The 25,284-nt window shown below is 40.8% G+C and overlaps 1 protein-coding gene and 1 long non-coding RNA gene across 2 annotated transcripts in view; both read left to right on the top strand.

Moving 5' to 3' along the window:
* Nucleotides 1–9,711: 9,711 nt before the first annotated feature.
* LOC117492521 lies at nt 9,712–10,104 on the top strand. The gene is made up of 2 exons (XR_004556857.1): nt 9,712–9,852; nt 10,059–10,104. It is a non-coding gene; the product is annotated as an uncharacterized LOC117492521 (long non-coding RNA).
* A 2,226-nt stretch (nt 10,105–12,330) lies between these two features.
* The window catches only part of sdk2a (sidekick cell adhesion molecule 2a), an 81,661-nt gene continuing 68,707 nt past the window's right edge, over nt 12,331–25,284 (top strand). The window contains 1 exon segment of the mRNA XM_034142386.1: nt 12,331–12,487. Within this exon segment, the coding sequence (XP_033998277.1) occupies nt 12,331–12,487 (157 nt within the window).

Here is a 25,284-nt window from a genome sequence, read left to right as displayed (position 1 = left end):
TCAAAACTGGCTTTTATGGTTTTGTAATGCAGGTGAAAAATGACACAAAACATCTTATAAAATATGCCAAATTGGGCCATGATTTTCAGGTGGGGAGATCAACCACCCTACTTTCCGCACTACATCCATTGCTGAACTAAGCTGTCATCTTGATCTTAAATACACATAAAATCAGTCTAGAGCCGTAAAGTTATGAGATAATTGGGTTAGGCAATGGTCCTCCCTTGTACTGAACAGACTCACTTTCTCTACCTTCATTGTTATGGCGACAAAACATGTCCATGGGCGGACGGATGGATACAGACAGACAGACAGGCACATTTCTCAAAAAAGGCCTCTATTTTAGTTCCTGCTACAGAAGGGTCTCCAGGAGCATCATGATGACACACAAGCTGAAAACAATACCAGCATCTCGGTCTGTAATCCTTTCCATTTCATTTGAGCAGTGTAAATGTATCGTTTCTACATTAGAAGCAGAAAAATCTAATCAGTTTATAAAAGACATGCTACTGCTAACTTTAACATCTCACTCTCTCTGTTTGTGCAAACTATGCACACTACTGAAGTTTGCTTAGCATCCAGCACTTTCTCTATAGCCCATTCATCAAAAGGACCAGTGCTCTTGAGAGTGACAAGATTTATACACCATGGAAGAGAGGTGGAGAATTAGCCCAGATTTATGAGCACAAACCGCAATGGCAAGGCACTGGCAGCTGCTACTTGACATTTGAAATAGAGAATGTGAAAGAAAATTGGAGACGGGGGAAACAGGAAATTGGAATAACAGAGAGGTGGAGAGGACTGACAAATAAATGAGACATGAGCTGGTCCAGGATTAAAAAAAGTTATGTGATTGGGAAAGCTAATTTGTATTGAATAAGGCAATATCACAGCAGTTTGGGTATTATAGGTGAACAGAACATTAATTTTAGGTTTGTGTTTTACATTGATAAAATAGTGTATATTGATCTATAATATGAAAGGGTAATTAATTTGATCCTACTGAGAATAAACATGTGTGGTTGATATCCCTCGACCTGAAAGGACTTGATGGGTGGACTACAATGCAAGATATACAGTAAAGTCCCAGTTCAGGAGCTTTCCAACTTTTTATTCACCACTGTCACTTTAGGGTTGATAACATGGTCCCATTCCTTGAGAAAGTAAGACTGTATACATTGATTCTCAGCAATTCCTGGGACACCACACTTTAGCAGAAATTATAGTCATGATAGGTTTACAAAACATCAGTTCAGACTACAGCTGAACAGCAGGGCAAAAAATAAATGCTGTTCGGAAATCACAAGAAGCACTGTAAAGCATGTCAGTGGGTCTGTATATGAAACAAAACGTAAACAACTGAAAAGCACAAGGGTACCATCATGCAAAGAATAATTAGTTGGTTTTCTGATTTGCAAGTAAAAAACTATTACCTAACAAGCTATTCTCTATGCGTAAAAGTTCCTTCCACATCCACAGTAAAATTGGTCCAGTAATGCATTTATTCAGAAGGGTGTGCTGCCATCTCACTACCTTCAGGAAATGAAAGAGCCTTTTCATCAGACCAAGAAGATGGCTGACATCCGTCAACTAGAAAATTACCCAACCCACGTTTACTGGTTCTATTCGTACATAGCACTTCTTAAAAAGACGGTAATTTCCCCTTGTAAGTAAAATATTGTGAACAGGACATGAATGCCCTGGAAGGCCACGTCACAGTGGGAAGCTGCCCTTCTCACCTTTGCTTAGAAGGCATGCTGGGATGGCTGGAAGATTAGACAGAGGTGATAAAAAGCAAAGAGAGTTTCTCTGGCCCTGGCAGTATACGCAGTCACATCCACTCTGAGTGAACTGTGTTGAGGTGACACAGAACCACAGAGGACAGTCAGTGCATGGCCTTGCGGCACACATTCACATCAAAACTAAGTCCACATCTGACTCCATTAGTCTGCCGGTGACTTGCTCTCTACATACCTTCATCATGATTCCCCCACATCCAGTGTGCAAATAAAACATCGGAGGGTACTCCTGGTTGGGGACAATCCCTGCCAACGCTAGTCAGACACGTCTTGGCTTGATGGAAAGAGCCCCAGGAGAAGGCTCGATGGCATTGGTCTACAGTTCTTTGCTACTGAAAGTTGTTGCTGCAAGGATTGTTTTTTGGGGATGATAGGCCGAGCGCAGGAGAGCCCTCATTGACGCAGATCATCTCCTTCTGTCTGATGCTCTTTCAAGATCAAGATATTGTTAGGTCACAAGACACATCTTAACCTACCTCAAATAGACCAAATCTCTCACATTGAGATAATGGAAGTATATCAACCTGAAGACTTCCCTGGGTGTTTCTTTATGCCAAGATTTATGAGATGAGGTATCATTATTTTATTCTGGCAGCCAGTATTGAGTCAGAAACAACAGAGTTAAATCAATAACCTGTAAGAGCAGGACAGCAGGTCCAGATCAGAATCTATCCAGCAAACGTCAATCACACACACGCAGCACACATTCTACAGATCTGTCTCTTCTATGGAGTCTTTATCCTTTTGTGATAATAGTCTTACATAAATTGCTACACTTTTTACTACCTATTACTCAATCATCACTTGATCTTAGCATAATTACTTGGGGATGGCATCAGCTGAGGCACAACAGTCTCTTTTAATGGAGTTTTCCTTATGGGTAGTGTTGTACCGTGTGCGTATAAAATATAAGAAACACGAACATGAAATGATGAAGCGATTTCTGATGTGTTTGACTATGATCCCTCGACAGTAGAAAACCCCAAGATGAAACATAAAGACTGTGAGTTTGGGAATAGATAAGGGCTCAATTGTAGGCTATTGAGTCTGTTAAAGCCTGCAGGCATTCTTCCTGGAGTTTTGGAGCCTGACTGTATATGTCAGATGTAGGCTGTTGCATCAACAGGAAGTTATATCTAACTTCCCTCTCTTATTGCCTGAGGGGGGAAATATAAGTGAACCTAAAAATGTGTTATTCATTCCAAGACTGTCGTCAAAAAGACAACCACAAGCGTGCTCAGTGGTTAATGTTTAATAGACTTAAAGGACATGATTGCGTTTTGGCACTCTATCAAATTTGTGAAGCTGCCATATTGAGTGCAGAGATAAAATGTTTGGCTCCATACTCCTAATGACACAAATGACCTCCATCATAAGTCCATGCCTACTGAAGTAACTGCAGCTGTCCTGTTTTCAACAAAATGTCTTGACGTCACAAGGACACTAATTATGTTTTGGATATAATCACTTCACAAAAGCTCTCGATGATTAGCTCAAGTGGCTTCTCTAATGAAAATGATGTCTTGCTTTGTTAACCTTGTGTGGCTTTAAAAGTCAGGTGTTAAACAGTGTAAGACGTGGGCTGCATACTGAAAATATATTTTTTCTCCATCAAGAATATAAACCCTTAGCCTGAAGAACTCCATCAAATCTCCTCAGCGTTTATGCTTTTATAACTGGGTTATGGTTGGAGGTGCTTTACTGCCCACTTTATTGTTTCTTTATGAAAATCAATATGTCATTTTATGGCAAATCTAACAAATACTTTCAATAAACTGTTAATGGGTTATCTAATCTCCTGCGGCCAATTACTTTAGGCAAGAGGAAGGGAGCAGTCTTTCAAGCCTCATTTACAGGACAGGATCATGTTGCTAATGTTTTAATTTCTCTCTATTGGGAATCATTTCTTAATGACAGTCAGCTGAAAAGCTCTTGCAAGACATCTGTGAGAATCATCGCTGTCATTACTCAGTCTAACCAATTGTTAGTGTGTCAAAGCTGTATGCTACATTATCTTTTTGTTCATATCTAAATAGTGATCGATGTCAGTCACTTTGAGAGCAAATGTTTCTAACTGACACTGCACAGTTGATGCAACTTAACATAATGACATATGCTCTAACTTGCCATGCAGTCTGAGAGAGCAACCCTGTCGTCATCTCATTTACACTGTGATTGTGTTGACAATAAGAAGGAGAGGGTGCAGAGCGTTTGGTCTGAATGCTAATGTTTGTATACACCTTGTCTTGTGCTTTCGAGACTAAACAATGCACAACCCACATGGGAGCTCTCCAGCACCACATGCATTTACATTACACTACAGGCCAAAACCACATAAATCAATCTGTCAATGCTAAGCTACTTGGGCATTTCAATTGGCTTGAGTTTAGCCCGCTAGTATGTTACAATGCCATCTGTACAATGTGATAATTCGAACCAATTGATCTGGTTACAAGCATTTTGCCCCATAATTCACTGTTTTGGAAATGGAGCTAATGTAGGCAGACCGAGAAAACAATAGTTTCATCTCTGTGGGATCGACACAGATGGGTCAAACATGCTGTTTTCATTTCACAATTCTGCCCATGCTTGCTGTGAATATATGAGTGTTGGTTTTGGAAATCATTATTTTTTAAAACCAGCCTCCTGGTTGTTGCAGCAATGCCAAGCTGTAATAGAAACCTGGAAAAGAGCACCAGCTCCACATGGTTTTTTTTAAATATTACTAAAGCTAATATAGGGATTCTTATGTTTAGATGTTGCGTTGAATAGGTATGTTGCAACAGTATTATACAAACAGGAGACTAATGGCAGAGTGATGGCTGCAGGGAAGAATTTTGCATGCTAAAACCAGTGTGAAATCAAAAGAGACCTCTGGCTTCTATATCTCTATTCATCCCACCTAATCTTTAGTGTGCCCAGGGTATTTTATAATGCCATGATATACCATGGCGAGGTTTATGGGCTCAAGGATTTTGCAGTATGATGCGATCAGCCAAAAGGCAGAGTTGAGAAGTGGGAAAAATTATTTTGCTCTGTATGTAAATGGCTGCTTTAATTACCTTCCAACAGCTGCATGTGAAGATGACACAGATGACCTTTATCAGCCAGTGATCTAAAACTTACCAAGTCTTATCATCCTGCCTCCTATTCACATGTTTACCTCCCTTTGTTTAAAGGAATCAAAACTGTCTTGTGATTTATGAATTGCTTTCCATAACCAAGGGAAAAAAGCAGTCATCATTGTTGATTTGTTGATTAGATTTATTTTCAGAGAAAACTCATAACTCTGCAGCGCAATGTCGTACACATTGATTGTTTCGCTATTTATGTGGTGCTGTTAACTACAATTGCACTCATTCTACATCTCAAAATGACCATATGTAATGAAAGTAGGTTCTTAATATGCTGTGGAGTGTGCAGCTGTCACACTATCAGCTGCTAAAATGGAGCCAACTAAATGAGAGAAAGGACAGAGAAACAAAAACACAATAGCCGTGCTTTCTATTGCAAGCTATTCATTCTAAACAAGGATTTGGAGAGAAATAATAAATTGAGGAATCAGTGTGGTGAAGGTCACGGGGCGTAACACAGGAAGGAGCAATAGTTCCAAACGTAAAATAGGACACAACATTCACTAAACAAATGTCAAATTGTCACGAAGCAAGCTGGATTTATGAAAGGAATTATGTTGAAAGCAAACAGTCTGATAAAGACTTGGCCCTGGAGTGGCATTATATAGCAAAATGAGAAGTCATAATGTCACTCTTTGATTCTGCAATGGCCATTAAATGTAATGTCAGTGAATATGTATACCATTTCATGTTCTCATTTCTGTATAGTGGACAGAAATTGCCTGTAGCACTAGCAAAGCACAGAATCAATCCCAATAATGTTGCATCTTTCAGGGTGTGCAGTTTCTCAGACAACTTGAATGAAATGCACCCTTCACATCTCCAGTTTAAGACATTCAATTTCCAGCTGCTTCTTGGGGCAGAATACTGCAGTGAAAGATCAATGCAAAATGACTGGAAAATTGCTAATGTTATTTACATCAAAGTGAGACTGGAGGAGACCAATTATGCCACTGATTCAAGGCAATATTCCTAAGTGAGTTGTCCCGTGGGTGATAACCATATAACATTCTGATATTATTAACATTCTGAAACCCACCCACCATTGTTTCTTTTAAACATAAACTGAGATAGCTTTACAGGAGGCATTTGATGTGCTGTAGAGTTAATGTAATATTGTCTACAATTATGTATTTAGAAATGTATGGTGGAATCCTCCTAAGCCTATATGCACAAATACATGCAAATACTATTTTGTTGTGAGGGTAAAACAGATCTAAGGGTGCGGCATAGAATGTGATATTACCATTTGATGTCTTTGCTGAGACACAGCTATGCATCTTGTGGCGGCAGCGTGGTTGTATTTTTCATGTTTCAATTTGCAGTTGGAGTTTACCTCTGTCTCAAGGAAAGAGCTGTGAGATGATCTGTTACTGTGGAGAAATCTGATTTTCTCTGCGAGATGGTATAGATGAGGTGTCAAGACAGATCCAGCAACATGTGTATTGTATCTATTTGTGTGTGTGTGTGTGAGAGAGAGTGTGTGTGTGCTGATACTTGTTAGGGAACACATTCTTTTCTGAGGAGAGCAGACTCATATTGGAAAAACAATAATAGCAACATGTGTGACAAATGGCTGCAGCGTCTACACAGGAGCACATAAAAGAATGAAGAACAAAGCTGAAGCAAATGGCTGGGCTGGACTTTTTTTAAACATTTGCTGTTGGTATCACCACATTTGATTGGCAAAGGCTGGTAATCCATGGCAACTTTGCACTATCATGCCTGCATGCATAAGTGAAGCATCGGGCCAATCTCAAATGAAACACATTTCAATCAAGCCATTTCAAATCCAATTGAGAAACGGCTTGTTAGAAAATGTTTAAACATTCAAAGATCCTAATTTGTCAAAAGGATCAACACTCTAATGACTCAGATAATTACCGATGAGTGAGAAAAGATTGGTCTATCCAAGTCCTAGAAATGTGAATGTCACATAAAAGCATATAACTAGTTTTGTTATCTCACCACTTCAATATGGATTTAGGAAAAATCGATCTACAGCTTTAGCTTTAATGAAAATAACAGAAGAAATTACAACAGCTATAGAAAGAAAGAAAGAAATACACAATAGGTGTATTTATTGACTTAAAAAAGGCATTTGACACTATAGACCATAACCTATTCATTTCGAAATTACATAGATATGGTGTGAGAGGAGTAGTTCTAGATTGGTTTCAAAGTTATTTAGATAACAGAGAACAATATGTACAATTTGCTGGTAGTACATCGGAGTGTATGAACATAGAATGTGGTGTCCCACAGGGCTCGGTTTTAGGGCTTAAACTTTTTATTTGTGAAACGTCAACATTATTGCAATTTGTGTTGTTTGCAGACGACACCAATTTTTTTTGTTCAGGAGATGATTTCAACATTTTAGCAAAGTGTATTGGACATGAAATGGTCAAACTTAAAAGATGGTTTGATGAAAATAAGTTAACCCTAAATTTGAATAAAACTAAGTTTATGGTTTTTGCTAATAGAAAAAAAAGATGAAAACATTTCACTAATAATAATAATAATAATAATAATAATAAATGGAATTTATAAAGCGCCTTTCACAGGACCCAAGGTCGCTGTACATGGTGGACAGACAAAACAAAACAGACAATGAGGAGCGAACAAAACAAGAACAAAATAAAATAAAATAAAGGAAGCCAGGGGACCAGGAAAGGACTAGGGTCCGAAGGCCATGGTGAACAGGTGCGTTTTTAGTGAGGATTTGAAGATGTCCAGTGAGGCAGCGTTCCGGATCTCAGGAGGAAGTGCATTCCAGAGGGTGGGGGCCGCAACACTGAACGCCCTGTCACCCACAGTACGAAGGCGAGAGCGGGGGATGGAGAGCAGGCCCGTGTCTGAGGACCGCAGACTCCGAGAAGGGGTGTAGGGATGTAGGAGGTCTGTTAAGTACTGGGGGGCGAGGGTATGGAGGGACTTGTACGTGAGGAGGAGTGTTTTGTAGTGAATCCGGGACTTGACCGGCAGCCAGTGGAGGTGGATGAGGGTGGGGGTGATATGTTGCCATGGCTTAGTGCGGGTGAGAAGCCTGGCGGCAGAGTTCACTGTCCATTGATGGAGTTTTTATTGAAAGGGTTTCTGAATTTCGATTTTTAGGTGTGACACTGGATGATAACCTGACATGGAAATCACAAATAGCACATGTTAAAATGAAAGTGTCTAGGAATATTTCTGTTCTAAACAAGGCAAAGTATTTGCTAGATTACAAGGCATTGAGAATGTTGTACTGTTCACTCATTTTGCCATTTGTTATTTATTGTATTGAAGTGTGGGGCAACACGTATATGACCAACATAAAGCCATTGTCAATATTACAGAAAAGAGCAGTACGAATAATTCATAAAGCTGATTCAAGAGAACACACCAACAGACTGTTTTTAAGGACTCTTGAAATTCAAAGACATAGTTGAGTTACAGACATTATTAGTAATGCACAGGGCAAAAAGCAGAATGTTAACAGTATATTTATAACAGTCGTTTGTTTTTGGATCAGACAAGGAAGACGACAGAAGGAAATTTAATTTTAAGCATCCTTATGCAAGGACTACTCTAAAGCAAATGTGTATTTCGGTGGTTGGTGTAAAATTGTGGAATTCTCAACAGAAGGATCTAAAGAATTGTATATGTATTTTTTCAGTTAAAGAAATTGTATAAATTAAGAAAAATGGGACTATATTTTTCATTTCATTTCAAACCTTTATTTAACCAGATTGGTCCCATTGAGATCATAGATCTCTTTTTCAAGGGAGACCTGCAAAATATATGAAGCAGAATGTGAATAAGTCTATGCACTCTGGTCCTGCATTGGTAAATATTGTTGAAGTCTTTGATGTGATGTCTGTTCTTTATTTGCAGGTCCCATTGTTATTATTATTATTATTATTATTATTATTATTATTATTATTATTATTATTATTATTATTATTATTATTATGCGCCGCTTTCCACCTTCTTCTCCAGTATAACTCAGATGAGGGTGTTGCACTTTTCCTTTTCCTTTTCCTTATACATGTGATGTTTTGGTGTTGTTGTTTTTTGTTGTTGTTTTGTTTCTTTCCGTTAACCGTCAAGTGGGAAATAAGTATTTTTTGTGTTTCTCTTTGTATCCTAAGATACTGTTATGTTTGGCTGTGAATAAGTTTGGCTGTGAAAAAGAAATATGAAGGACAGACCATCTATTTCTATTTCTTTTTTCTTATTTTTAGAAAGGGGCAGTTAATATAAGATGTGTTTCTTCTCCCTGCTCCTTTTGGCTCAATGGTGTGTTTGTAGAGACATGTTTGTTGGCAATTATTGTACATTGGGTTTTGCGTACCATGAGCGGAACAAATAACAACAAAATAAAATACTATATCGGAAATTAAACCTGATTGACAAAAGAATAAGACTAATACCACATTAACTTATTTTCTGCGTTCTTTAAACGAAAAGTCACTCGTTAAGAGAGAGACTTGTGCGGTTAAAAAACGCAGTCCAATGTTGTTCAAGGCTGAACATGACATTAAAGTTTTCTAAAGAATCTCACACTGTTTTGTTTGTTGGTCATTGTCTCTAAAGAGTTTCTAATCATTTAGACGATCAAAATCTACAGTGATATGTGTTGAAAGGTGCCATTTCTCTTTTTCATTTCTCTTTTTTCTGTCAATATTTTTGGTTGTCATTAAGACTGGAATTACTGTATGAAGATGAATGCTTTGATCGAACACATTATGTGGAAAATCCCTCTCCCACTCCAACCTCCCTCTACCTGCTCCCTCCTCCTGCCACCCTGGATGGGCGGAGCTAGCTAATCAATAAAGGCAGCCAGCTCACCTGTGGCAAATCCTTTCCCCAATGAACAAAGAAGCTGGCTGGCCTCATGCAACTCCTGAGCACCAATTGTTTGTCTGAGGAAATGATCAGTAAGTTTTCCTTTCCTTTGTATTGTATTTTCATAGCAGCTGGAGTAGTTTATTTCCCTATTTTCTGTACTGTTTAGATTGCATTTAGTTACCTTATTTATACATTACATATAATTATGTAAAAAGATAACTGCTTTGCTGGATTATAATTTGAAGCATGAATATTATGTTTGAGCTAATTAAGATGTGTTGTACTTTCTTACCAGATCAACCAGACAACAATTAGGAATAACAAGAATCAACAAGTTACAATAAAAAGAATTATCTGGAACTCCTGCCTCCATGTGCTCATCTTTAAATCCATTGCGTTGACTCTTTATCCCTGAACCAACCACCCTCAATATTCTTCACATTAGAAAACATTTCTAACATTTCTTTGAAAATGAAAGACTTTTGTCCTTTTGATGTTAGCAGATGAGTAAATATATATATATATATATATTTACTATATATATATATATATATATATATATATATAATGATCTGTAACACTGTCACCTAATGGGTCTCACTTAACAAGTAAAAGTAGCTATTCGCATATGTGTAAATGTCAGCTACACACTACCATATTGCGTGGTTTGTCGCATCAGGCAGGCTCTGTTCCCTTTGCTGGGGAACAGTTATAAAGACGGAGACAGAGCACCTGCCCCGGTGCCTGAGCACTGTTCCCAACAGCTTGCTAATGTCAACCTGCCTGATACGCACGGGGGGGGGGGGGGCTCCAAGACAGCAGCAATTTTCCACTGCATGCGAATGAGACTGGAGAGCAATCTGCTGGCCTAAGAGCCTCATAATCAGCACATCATTATCAGGAGGGGATTGGTGCAAGGTGGTGGCAGCGGGGTGGGGGTAGAGAAAATAAAAAGGGAGGGAGATATGGATGACGCCAAACAAGCTTCTTTGTAGCTATAAGTCAAAGGGAAAAGGGGAAGTTGGTTATTTGTAGAGCAAAGGACAGGGGAAATCACTGCGGGACTACACAAAGCACAGCATAAAAGGGACTGAGGTGAGGCAACATCCCACAGGCAGAGAGAGCCACCTCTGTTTACACTTTAACCAGGCTTTTTATAAAGCAGCGGCAGCATTTACCTCGCTCATGGTAGCTTGGATGTTCCCTGTAGTCGATAGTACTCACAAAATCTAATGGCACACAGACGGGTATGTTTTTAAGGCAGAAAAACTGTGACAGCTCTTTCAAGCTTACCTTGCCCGCATGCAATTTTTTCAGTAGGCTCAAAAGGAGCAAGGACAACAAAGCCGAAATCACAGCCCATATGTACCCTCTGGTTTCAGAAGTGCCCCCCCATTTCTGTGCCTTCAAACTCGCCTTTTATCCCCTGTGTCGTGATAGAGGAAATATTCTGATAGGGCTCAAGCATTCAGAGACGATAACAGTCTGCTATCCTGCTTGATCTCAGATTAATTTCTGAATCACATTAAATTGCCCAGGTGTAAGCTATTTCCTTTGCCATTTGTCTGTGTAATGGCTTGGCTGTTCTGCTTTTAACCACACCACAGAGCCAGGGGTTAACTGAGGCCAGTGCAGAACAAATAGATTTACAGAAGGGGGCTCAAACCATTTGTGACCCAGTTAATGCGTTATCATTGGTAGTAGAAACATCCAAAATCGGCTATTTGTAAAGATTTAGTTGTCATCAGGTAGTTTGAAAAACCCAGGCTTTTAGTTTGAATGTGTCAACAATCAATCACAGCTGTCCAAATAGAAATGTCCTTCAACTTTCTGCCGCGTGGGGGCAATAGCGTACAGAGCACTTGACTTGTCCTGGGCTCGGGTTGTGCGCGCTGCTATGGTTTAAGAAGATGGTCAATTCATTAAATGCCCGAATGTGTAGTCTGTGGCAGCGTATAATGGCACAATGGAACTATAAAGACCGTTTTTTACGCACATAATACTTTATAGGAAGGTGTATTACACTTTCAAACAGCACACACCTTTAAGCTACTGTGCAAACTACTGCTGATCACTTGGTAATGAAATAGAGTGCCTTGCTCAAAAGCAGCTGCATTGGTAAAGTATTTAAAGAACAAATGCGCAAATAAGAGATTTTTTATCATTTATAATTACTGACATTACAATTTTGGATTGCGCAAAAGCTGTCATCTAATCATATAAACTTGCACTCTGTGTCGACTCGTTTTATACTCTATATTTTTGATTGAACTAATCTCTCTTTGCTACACATGCAGAGATTATTCGGAGCAGTTAGTATATGTCAATATTCCGTCTCGCACACTTGACAGCCGAGAAAATTCAATTGGACTGACTCCGCCTTGCTCATGCGGGACCACAGGCTTTTCATACTACCGCGTGCCTGTCTGCCTGCGCCGTGCTCTCTGACGGAGTGAGCTCTCCCCACAATCCCCCAGTCACTCACCCTCATCGCCAGTGAGGAGCAGTCTGACGCACAGGACCGGCAGCAGCCAGGACTTCCCGGGAGTGTGTGAGCACCGAGCAACATGTCCCCAGCGTGGAGACGGGGAAGGCGCACCGGGGTCTCGACGGTGGTGCCGCGGACCATGGTTACAGCTGGGCGGACTGGACAAGTCGGACAGGTGTGGGTCTCCTGTTGGATTCTGTTGTCGGCGACTTTTATCCACAGCGCTCAGGCTCAAGGTAATTTTCACAACTCTGATTTCCACCCCCCCCCCCAATCTTTGTTGTTGCTGGCACACAAGCGCACAAGAAAGTATGTTGATTTATTTTGTTTCGATTGAGGTTAGGCAAAATTATCTGAAAAAAAAAAAAAAAAACTGGTGTCAAAAATTCGAATTGTTTGCTTTTACTGATCTGGTCACATTGCCAAACTTAAACCAAATTGTAGCCCAATGTCTGACACACAGAAACAGAGTTTTATTTTCCTTTTAAGTTGCTCAGACAACAAGGTATATAAACTGTCGGTTTAGCCTCCACAACATTCCCTTATTGTAACCACATGCATGCTCCCAAAGCTCAATGTCTGCTTCTGAAAAGCAGGACACTAATATTTAGTGGCAAATGTAGGTTGGGTTTTAATCAGCCCATTATCATTTGTCATTATGATCCATTTTTTTTACACCTAAATATCTTTATAACACACTATATTGCTCTAAAATGTGCTTTTTTCTGCTGCTAGATGTTATAATTCACATGCATGTTATTAGCTTTACTGTTTTACATCATTTAAAACTATCTAAAACTGTAAAAAAGAACAGTGGCCCCAACTGAGGAACCTCAATACAAATAGTTACACTGCTTGTAGCCCCTCCTGCCTACTTGCCACCTTAACAGTGCAGCAGAGCCACTCATTACCTTGTATGAACGTGACTGGAACAATGGAGCAAAGCCGTTATTTGAAGGTTGTGTTACATTTGCCTTATGTCCATGTATGCTCTCTCACTTGAAGTGCGAAAGTAATAGAACAGAATGAATAAATCACTACATGTAAGGCTCATTCATATCCACCACAATCAGAAAAATGTGGATAAAGGCAGAGCAATTATCTTCACTAATCAAACAATGACTGTGAAAATGGTATCATTTGTCACTTGGCATCTGTCAGTGGATGACATGTACTTCCTGACCAGTGAGGTATACACTACATGGTATATTGGGGGAGAAGGCCAGCTAGAGCAAATCCTTCATGCCTCTATTGCAGAATTGAAAAAGCACAACTGCCAGTTTTCACAAGGTAAGTTCAAATTGTGTGGGCTTACTGGCCTATGAATTTCATCAGCAGTCTTGGTGCATATTAACATTAAATGGCGTTTAACTTTATGCTTCAGGTTCCAACTGCAGGGTTATGATTTCTTATACATATATGGTCATGCAGAACCACAAAATGAAGACGCATATTTTGACAATCCTTAAGGCATTATAACTTCATAGGTCCCAAAGGAGAAAAAAAGTATTGAAAGTTGACTCATATGAGAAGTGTATTCTCTCTGCACTGTTGATCTTATAATCACAATGCTCAGTAAGTGCTAAAAGCAGCATAATCCCTTTGCTTGTTTGTATTTGAACAGGTCGCATTGCTCTAAAGTGCTCCCAGCCTTATCTAAAAGGAGTCTCAGGCGTCTCTTATTATGCAGGGCACAGTTCCTCTAGCTGTTATTACCATCCCTTTCTCAAGCTAACATGCCTGGAGTCTGTGAGGATCTGCTGAGCGCTTCAAGGCTACTTCACAGGTTTTACCTTTTCTCCCCCAACAGACCTCTTTCTCATCTTGCAGTTGGTATTCAGGCCCCTTGAATGTTCCCGGCTGCGCATTAGCATTGGTGATAGATTCACTCTGTCTGCCCGCTCTCTCAATTGAGAAGGACCTCTTCTATGGCAGAGAACCGCTGCTTTAGGTTCTTCAGTGAAGACGCTGTTGCAGTGTTTGCAGGGGGTTCTCTTACAAGCCAGAGAGGTCTTATTCTTCTGAAGGAGGAAGCCTATCTCATCCTCACGGGGCATCCGTGTTTGCAAATCACTGGCAGTGCGGCTGTGCTTGTGCATAAAGTTATAGATGTTGTAGTCTCTGAGAGGGGAGGACCTCTGAGGATGTCATAAATTAGGCGACATACAGGCACACAAGGCCCTGTGGAACCGGAGGTGGTGTGTACTTGTTTTTCAACAGGTTCCTATTGAGGCTCCTGCTGTGTTTAATACTGCTGGCTGCTTCAGTGCACAAGAGGATACCTGATAGAGTCCATGGGGGAACCTTTCTCCTGCCACAGGCTGCTCCCAGCACGCCATTTTAAAACTCATTCGGCCCCCTCATCGAAGTAGCAAGTAAATAGATGTGATGTTTTGTCTTTCTTTGCCTCTTAGCAATCTCTGTATCTTCTCACCACTCCTCAAAGCCTCTATTGCTGAAATATATCCATGTGTCTTGTTAGTGACTGTTTTTATGTGCATCTATTTGTGGGTGTGTGTGTGTTTGTGTGTGTGTTCATGCATCTGTGTGTCGCTTGCTGGCACTTACTGTATATTTCTGGCTATTGAGCTTTAATCTAGATACCAGCATTGATATTCTGCCAAACGGCAGCTGCTATAATTTTCTGGACGTACGTTATTATGCAGCCTGACAGCTGTCAGGCATTTCCAAATCTTTAAATCTTATGATAATCTACCATGCTTACAAAAAAAGCATTTGTTTAAAACACTCTGAATCCTTGTGTGATTAAAACTCCCTGCTCTAATGCGGGCACAGGATCATAATTCATCAGTGACACACCAATACACACACGCATGCAAACACATCCACTGAAAGATAGAAAAATCAATGTGTACAAGATTACACAACTCCATCAAGAGAAATATAATACAGTTCTAATAGAATCAAAGGCATCTCTTTGCTCCAACAAAGACTGATGACAAACCCGACTGTCTGCGCCCACACATACAACACTCCATCACAAATAATAGAAAGCTTAATCTGTTTTGCATGTAGCTCCACAAAAGTAGACCTACATACTCACATTGATGCCACATTGGCCCTCGGCATCTGATTTTAGACATGATACTGAATCTTGAGCTATATGTGATGAAATAATTGCATCTTCCCCAACTTAAAGCACTTTGACCACGTCACAAGTCCCATATGGGGCACATTCACGTGGGAGTGGAAGTGCTGTAACTTCTCGGCCACCATACCATAATTACACACAGTGCATATTTATGACATATGTATCTCCCTGTTTGGTGAAATGTAGTTAATTAAACATGTTTACTTCTCCAGAGAGCTAGCAGATGTCTGCTGAAATGTGGACTAAATGCTTGTTTTCTTCGCAACACGGCTCATGCCCAGAAAGACCAGTTAGTGGCTTGCACAGCCTCAGGTGAAACGTGGTGGCAGCATGGCTTCCAAATCAGGCTCCTTGTGTGTCTTCAGCGCATGCCTCCCATGTCTGGCAGGTTGGCAGTTTTTTCTCTGGCTGCCAAATGCTGTCTACACATGTTTATTCATGTTGCCAAAGGACACTTTATTCACCAAGATGGAACATATCACAGATGAATTAGAAAAGGAGAAATATGTGCTCACTGGCAGCAACATTTCAAATAAATGAATGAAAGAGCCTGATACCTTTTTGTCTTTTTAAATAATAACTATCATGCTAATGTTTCCCAAAAAAAATAAGATACAAGTGCCTTATCCTGTTTAAGGGTGACAAATCATAACGATCTACTTTATTGTCGGAGAACAATAGGGCCGCTGAGCTGTCAACGTGTTTTAGCTTCAGGAGGCCTTTAACGGGCTCAGTCGAGCAGCAAAACTGTGTTTATAGTTCATAATGGAAATTTAATCAAATTAACTAGTACCGCTGGGTTTTGGCATTCACCCCTTGCCCGGTAATTGCCATTTGCCCAAAGGGCTATGGTAATGGCTATTTGCATGGGGAAAAGAGTCCTATCTCCCACCAGGAGTCTGTCATGTGCCATATTAGGGAAGCTGACTGAAATGATTACTTACTATGCTGGAGTTTAGCTTTGCTGTGCAATCAGTACCTACTATATGAGCTGTTGTTGACAATGGTAATGGCCAAAGATTAAAGAAGGCACACAGTACCCTTACAGTATGGAGTAAGGGGAAAATGTTCACCCCACACAATCATTTCATGCAGACTGACTTTCTTTACCCACTGAAAGCATATTTGTCTTTATCCTACTGGGTGAAAATACAGTTGAGGAAAGGTATAGGCTTCTTAAATTAGATTTCTCAATAACGGCATTGACTGAAGAAGCAAGTCCTTCTTTTGGGGCCAATTTTAATCACATAGCTGAGTGCGGTTTAGTTTCCTTCTCCTCTTGTTTACTGATGAGACTGAGGGGAGAATCACTGCAAGGGGGAAGAGACAAATTCTTCACGTATTAATTCTCCCAGCTAAAAGTCTAATCAATCTGACACAAGACCAGGAGGCCCCTTTTCAACTATTAAGAAAAAAAGAAAAGCCTCAGAACAGGCCCTGAGCTGGGACAGAAATTGAAAGGAAATGACCTTGGATAGGGAGGGGAATTATAATTGGCACCATTTGTTTAATTGTTCTGATATTATTGTGACAAGCGAGCAACGATGTTGTGCATGCTGCTCCATTGAAACATCATAGTTTATCTGAAAAGCCCACAAATGGTGTCATTACTTCCATCCAGGGAAAATAGGTATTTTGAGGCAGGTTTCTTGGACCATACATCTGTCTTGAAGCCCCCAAGCTCTTCCGTAAACATTTGAACAACACAAAGGCAACTCAAGGAAAACTGTGGTGAGGAACAATGCTTTTTACAGCATAATGTTCACTGCGAATCTCTGCTCTCATTCAGCTTGCCCCTCCTGGGGACTGGTGAGTGTATTCTTGTGTTGTGAATAAAATGGCAAAAGAGGCAAAGAAATACAGAAATGGAGGAGAAACTGAGGTGGGAGTTGGGAGGCGGGCATATTTTGTCTCCCTTTTCCTTGTAAAAACTACTGGTGGTACCAATCCATAGTTCTTTATCCATTCACAAAAATGGATTCACATCTTCACATTCTGATCTATAGTCCTGCTGACCCTTAACCTAGTTATTCACAACACTTGGCTGTGCAACAACCAGCAGCATGATTCCCTGCAATATGTGTTTACAGTATGTGGATAGATTGCTTTCCAACTCAATACAGAAACATGTGAAAGGGAATATAAGCAAATCAGATGAACAAACCCTGACACGTATGGAACTGGATAGAATGTTTTCTTTCTTGCTTTCGTTTCTTCTTCGCTGCCTGCTTGTTTGATATCAGACTAGCGTTGTTCAGCTGATTCTACGCACTTTTACCTTGCTGTTTGAAGAAAGCATTTTCTGTATATGTGCCGTTGGGGTGGTGTCATGGGTTAGCAGTTTGGCGGGGCTGTTTGAGCAGAGAAACAATATCAGTTCACGGTCATACTTCCAGTACTGGAGCAGGGTCTCGTCTGGAAAAGAAAGAGCCTCCATGACTTCCATCAGCCGGGCCGAGCTTGCTACTCAGGCTGTGTTTGGCAGCAGGCCTACCAGTCCCTCTATGGGTCCTGGCGAAATGCCTCAAGCTGCATCTTCTGAAAGCCGCATGCTCAGTCCTGATAACCATCGGAGCTATCTTACATTCCGCATTGTCCTGGTTGTTGCCACATGGGATTCCATATCATGTTCGATATCTCTTTTGTATATATCTCCAACACCTGACTTCCTCCTCTTCCCCAAGATAGACAGAGCTCAACATCAGCCCTTCCCACTCTTACCACATTTTGACAGTACTTCACCTCCACTCTAAACAAATGTATTGCATTGGAGATACCAAGGGATGTCGAGGTTGATGTTAAAGCAAGGAACATCCAAAGGCATCAAGTGAGATACATCTTAAGGTATTCCTGCCTTCAATCCCATCCAGCATCCCGCTATGTGTATGCTGATAAGGGATTCCTCTCTGGTATGCATGGCATAGAGTACAGCTGCTTGTCATTGCTGTATGGCAGCACTTTATAATACACATATCTTTGATCACTGTCCTTGCCTCTTAAATCAGCAGATTGTCAGTTACGAAGTGTAATAGTGATGGGAGCTGACAGCAATACTGCTGGTTTCTTGCTCTATTGGATCATGTCACATCTGGATTCCCTTTCCTTGGCCTCTCAGCGCAAGCCATCAAAGCGCTTCAGGTGACAGACTGAAACCATATGCGGGATTCAACCAGGAATCAAAGCCCAGACAGAGCCTTTGTCCAGCACTGTATGGGAGTCTGCGTTGTTATCCTAAAGCAGATTGCATGAAGAGAGATATTTACACATCTAGAAAACAAATAACAGCGGGATGGTGTGTATATGGTAATTCAAAAATATTCATGGTATTCATGCACCTACATTTCCGGTAAAAGCTATGAGTGATGACATATTTGACTTTAATTGATCTATTTTCACAGCAGACATTTTGCCTTGTCATAGTAGGACAAGTATAGTTTAACATTACATTAACTTTAACAATGGCTCACTTCCATTAATTGGCCCAGTAAGCTATTCCAATGAGCCAGCATGCACAATAGCAGGGCCTCCCCTAAGTGGAATGCAGCTTAGTAAATACACCTGTGCTTTTCCTATAACTTGTCAAAATGTCTACCTTGGAAAAAGGTATTTTCTTTACCATTAATTTCCTCGAATACATTTTCATTTATGTGCCAGGGAAATAATTGACTGGTGAGATTTAAAGCACTTAATCGAAAATGAACAAAAAGCCACAGAAAAATAGGGCTAGTCTGAGAGCTTGACTGGTTGAATGATACAAATTATGTAGGTGTGCAGCATATTCGAAAATCAATACAGCACAGCAGCTCAGCATATTGAGAAACTTGTTGTATTCACTCTTCCCCTACATGCTTACAGAATTAATTGATGCAGGGCCATGCAGAGCCAGTGTTTGACGCATGATTCTGCCAATACGCAAATCGAGTCTGTTGTGTGTTACTGCCTGGAAAGGTTTAAGATCAGTTTGGGAGAGCTCCTCAGTGGTTAAGTAGGGAGTCTGCAGGGCGTTGCACCTCTGAAAGCAAGCAATACTGACAAGGACGAAGGAAAACGTGTGCAGATCCACTTATTTTCCTTTGATAGGTGGCTTCCAATAAAAAAAATCCTTTTTGCTTTAATACATGTAAGCAGATGCACAGACATGAACACAGCAAAAGTTTGTATGTACACTGATTCACAGAAATATTTTCTTCCTCTAACACATGCATCTGCACATGTGCACTTATTGTTTCATTATAGGCAAATTGAGCTTTCTCAAGCCAAACCAGTATTAGAATGCTGTTTTTCAGCACAACTAATGAAAGTGGGGCGCAGCCTTGGTGTCCCGTGTGAATAGACAAAATCAGAATCGGGTTTTTCAATGTGAAGAGTCATGCTCTGATGGTCTTCTGTGCAAAATACTTTCCAATTGAACCTGTCTCCATGCCATGTCGCAGCTGAGGCCAACGGCAATAAAGTGATGGTGAAAGGGGAACAGAAAGAGAAATACATTTTGCTATAGACATTGTGCGGAGGCAATAGGTGTGGGGGTATGGTGGGGTATTGATGGAGGAAAGAAAGGAGAGCGCTGCATCAGTGGGGTAGAGATTGCTGTGGTGTACAGTAGCACAAATCCTAAATTCTGTGCAGATCCGACAGTAGCTAGGAAACAGCTGACAGTAAAATGGGGGGATCAAAGGGATTAGTGTGCCCAGTTTGATCCCAAACAGTAACCCTTCCCCTTCTCCCCCTGCCACCCTTTTTATACATTCACGACCGCATGTCTGTGGTGTGCTCGGCCTGTTAGACACAACACAATCTGGTTATCCCTTAGAGTCTAATTGTTTAATCGAAATAAGCTTTTTGTTCACTCTAATATACTCATGCAGACAAGCAATGTGTATAAGAAAGGTCACATTTTCAATTTTTGTAAAGTAGGCAGTTGGTGAAAAAAAAACAGTCCCACTCTAGTGCGCACACAACACAAAGGATTCACAAAAATACAAAATAACTACACACAAGTAATCCAGACAAAACAAAGACAATACATCTGAGGGAAGATGCACATGTCAGACACAATCAGTGCTGCCTTTTGTGATCTGAGTGAGATTTCCTGTCACTGGGGCAGAAACACAGCCTGTTTAATTCTGCAGGGGACTGCCATGTCCCAAATGCTCCGGTCACTGTCTCCTCGTCTCAGAACCAGAAAGACGTACCTAAACAAACGCGCCTGAGCGTCCCCTATTGGGGACATGTACTGTACTGCAACCACAAGCCTTTTGACAATGTTGGCCCCCCGTCTCTTTGCTGGAGATGCAGCCGACATGTGAACACACTCTAGGCTCACACAGAGCTTTACCCAAGAGAGTAAAGCCAAATCCGATCTACATCACATGTGACACACATATGATGGCTCAAAACTGATTTGTGATGCCTGACTTAAGCAAGAGAATTGCGGCAGAAACCAAAGCAGGGTCGCCTCATGTAGTTTGTGAGCAGATTCCAGTCGATGGCTGCAGCTGCTTGTGTTGCTCCTTCACAGGCCTTTGGCACATTTTCTGTGTCATTGTCGTCAAAGCTTTCACAAATTACTGGTCAAGCCGTTTTCATTTGCGAGTGGAGGGCTTTCAAAGAGTAATTTTCTTGTTCTACTGTATGAAAGGAAATGTTTGAGCACATATCTTATTGTAGCAATGCTGGACATGTTCTATGCCAGTGGGCACAGCAGAAATGGAGAGTCAGAGGGATTATATCAGTTTAATGAAGTTGCTCTGGCCGATGTTTAATTTCATGAAATTCAATTAAAAAGCTTTATTTAAATTGTTGTAATCACTCAATCGTCATTAGATTATAGAGAAGGAATTGTGAGAAGACATTACTTTGTGTTTTGCTCATCCGCTTGTGTCTTTCAAATGCTTCACAGTGACTCTAAAAGAAAAGCTGCAACAGAAAACTGAATTTTCTGAAGTAACAGAGTGGAATAAGTGGGTTGACTGGGTTTGTGCAGTATGCAAAGATTGGAAGACAGTGCAGCCGTTAGACCTGGACAATAGACACAATCACTGTAGCACAGCAGCTACCTTCCCACTTTTATCTTCCTCCGTGGACCTCAGTACAGTTTTATTGTTGAAGCTTCTGTTGTTGCTTTATATGTTAAAGTGGACCCAGCACTTTTCCTGCCCCCACTGCATTAATGAGGAATAGTCAAGAAGAGAAAAAGAGACAGGGTGAACGACAGAGAGAGCATGTTCCCCACCAGCGTTGTTACAAACACATACTGCAGAGCTGACATATGCAAACTCAAAGGCAGGCGGTGTTTAAAAGCTTTAATCACACCACTGCTCACAGCCCAATGTGGCGTTGCACTCTGCATCATTGAAAGCTTGTTTTATTAATGTTGTCCAGAGTGAAGTATGGTCGGGTTGTGGGGCTGGGGAGGGATGCATTGTGTTCTTGATTTAAAGTGGGGTGGAGCAGAAACAATGGCCATGAAAAAAACATGGCAAGGCTGTGAGAAGCAGCCCACATCCATTACTTCAGAAGGCACAGTGCCCAAAATGGTGTATCAGAAAGTGGATGTACAGTATAAAGACAAACGGGTGAAAATGATTATATAAAAACCATATTTTCTTCTTAAAATGTCAATTCAGGCTTAGAGTGGGATTTTTCCCAGTTATCAGTCATTCAAAATGTGCTCTGGTTGTTGATGTGAAGTAGTTTATCATGTGCTTTATGTGACACATACGAGCCCATTGAGGCAAAGTGTGCTGTCTTTGAGTGAGCGACTGAAGTAAAATCCTGCGAATCTGATGCCTAATTGCTCTCATTAGCAGCCGACGTTCACACCAGTTATTATGCACAATTAACCGGTTGCCACCAAGATGTTATGAGGCAGAATACTGCGGTGGGTCAAGGAAAAAAAAAAAAGCAGTTGTAATTAATTCTCACTTAAATTAATGATTTCATATTTCAAAGGCTGGTACAATGGCATTTTCTTTAGATTCCCCAAGGGGTACCACTGATGAGTGCTTTTTGTGTGTCATGTGGAAATGAGGAGGCGCGCACAGTTGATGAAAATCAGGAGCCATTGTTGTTTGACAGTAGACACCTTTGCAGTGATTGCCTGTGTTATTAATTTGTGGGATGAGAGGAGGCAGGCTCCTCCAGCCTCTGATGGTTACGCGCTGCATTAAAGAACTGCTGCTATGAATGACACTCGGGGCTAATGAATATGAATACATTTATAAAAATAGGCACGGCCTCCCCTCTCTGTGCAGATTGGGAGTGACAGTCACATTGGTTTGGCATGGTTGATGAGAGAGAGGGAACCGCTGCCCCTGGAGATGGAGGGATCAGACAAACAACCCCCCCACACACACACACATACACAAATAAATGCCCCAGCATGATGACATTCAAAATGGCTCCAGTATTTAAGAATGACAATCTTGTTATCTAGTGATACTATTTACCCACTGGACACAAACAATCTGATACATCAAAGTCTGTGTCTACCTCACTGTTATGTCTCTACAATAATAATTACTCTAGTATTCATTGTGACTAATTGCTCCATTTGTGTATGATGTCACAGCAAGTGGATCATTTGATATTGCACATGAATTATCAAGCAGGTGGGTGGGTTGAAAGAGGATTTTTTTTGTAATTTTGAAAATCCACAGGTGTCATATTGTTAGCTGGTGATTTATGCCGCACAAATAACACATTTACATTGCCCGCCGACCAATTTATAGACTGTTTCCTGTGGAAACAAAGTGCAGTAATTTGTCATAAAAGCACAATTCATTATCGGACTCACTTTGGGGACATAAAGATGTGTCAATTCATCTCTCTGGGTTTGTATTTTGCCATTTAAACACGGTCATTACCTTACATGGCTATTTATAACAAATGGATGTTGATTGCAAGGCATTTGTACAAAGTGTATCCAATATACATGAGAAATGTTTTTATTTCTACATTTGCTGTTTGAAAGCAAAGATATGCAGTATGTACATGTTTTTTCTTGAAATCAGCTAGTAATCTTTGTGCAGTCCATGACACACAGGCTCTTTTTTCTAAAGATGTATTTTCATTTTTGTATTTATCAACATCAAAAGAAAAAAAGTCTCCAGTCATCCCAGCGAAAAATTAAGTATCACTCATTGTGTTCTTTCTTTAACACAGGCCAGATTTATGGCAAACAAGAATATGCAAATGTGTTCATCTGTTTCCCTCGGTAGGAAACAATTTTAATTGATTAATTGAATCTGTTTATTTGATTGGTTGCTGCTTAATAATCCAAGATGTTATTTGTCAAGCTGTTCAGTTTAGGCGCAACAGCGTGACTGTTTCCCTTCCATTTCCCCTCCTTAAGTTAATGCACGTATTTTCCCAGAGTTTGAAGCACAGGCAGGACCAATCCCTCAAAGATTTGTGAAGGACTTTGATTGAGATAAGTGGAATACTCATTGGCGCTGACAGACATAACCTTGGTGAGTGTTCTCTGGCAGCCACTTGAGGAGGATGGCAGACTGTGAGCGCCGGACATTGGGCATGACTGACACCATGGAGCTAACCTTGAGCCAGGTTCCTGCAGAGCAGCAGCCCAGTATATAAGGCCCAGAGAAAACTCATTGAGCATCTGACTTAACCGGGTTAGACTGCACCAGTGGATTCAAGCCATCAAACTGAACTAATTAACAGTTGAAACAACCTTGAAAGCTGCAGACAACAGTGTGTTAGCAGCATTTGCCCCTCACCTCTCTAATCCCCCCTCTATTTCCTGGTGTGTTTGCTATGTGCTATGCTACTTAATTCATTTATTTTGCACTTGAACAACTGTTACTAAATACATTTTTCTCTCCAGCTGAAATTAGTTTAGAAGTACCTACCCATCAAACGGTTCTGTTGAAAACTGGAAAGGCATAAAGGACAGATAAAAGCACTACATGTTGCCCCTGAAAAAAACATGTCGTTATGAGGGGTAGGAGACGGAGAGAGAGAGAGGGAGAGGGAGAGAGGGAGAGAGAGAGAGGGGGAGAGAGAGCAAACGCAGGCTCAGAAAAATGCTCAACACTTTCTAGGATGCTCATAACGATTCTGCTTAATGGGATGACTAATTTATTTACTTGTTATTTCTATGTTGGCATGTCTGTTCGTGGTGTTGCTGTAGGAATTGAATGTCTCTGCTTTCGACTTACGTTTCGCATGAATCAAAAACAGCAAAAAGGATTTACTCAAAGGGGAGACTCATCGAATTCTGTCAGACTTGAACTCTCTTACCACCGAGCCGCAGGGATCGTGTTTGATTTCCTCCTGATTCAGCTAGGCTGCCATTTTCTTCTGAGGGTAGTTTGGTGTGAGTTGCTGCAGGGGGTCAGGGGCCAATTCAACGTTATTGAATAATAAATAAATAGAAATGTGTTCCGACTGTAGCTGATCCCTGTTGTTTCTTCTGCTCTTACTTTCCCGAGCACACAGACATCAGCTGGGGCCTTGTATTCGCTGTAATGGCCTGTATATATGCAGGTTTCATATTTCAATCACCGCCACGGCAGCAGAAATTGGTGGTTTAAGATGAAGTTGAAATTGGAAAGTGGCTATCGTGTCTGCATGAGGAAACACATTTGAATCCCGGTGGAGAAGGTGCTTGGCAGCTGCATCTGGAGCGCAGACCGACAAGTCCTTAGGAGTGGAGTTAAAGTTAGAGCCACAAGTGCTCCGGTGCCTTTCAAGCCTTAGCCAAATGATTTTCTAGCCGAGGTCGTATTAGGGACATGAGATTTGAGGAAGTATTTCATAATAGCCCTATAATCAATGATTCATCATTGGAAATATTAATGAGCCATAAATGATGTATTGGACTCTGATGAGGTAGATCTACAATCACATTGTTAAATGTCACAGGACTGCTCATTCATGGTAATAAGGTATTTGTAATAA

This window comes from Trematomus bernacchii, unplaced genomic scaffold (genome assembly GCF_902827165.1).
Source record: "Trematomus bernacchii unplaced genomic scaffold, fTreBer1.1, whole genome shotgun sequence".
Taxonomy (NCBI): Eukaryota; Metazoa; Chordata; class Actinopteri; order Perciformes; family Nototheniidae; genus Trematomus; species Trematomus bernacchii.
This window is presented reverse-complemented; position numbering and strand designations above follow the sequence as displayed.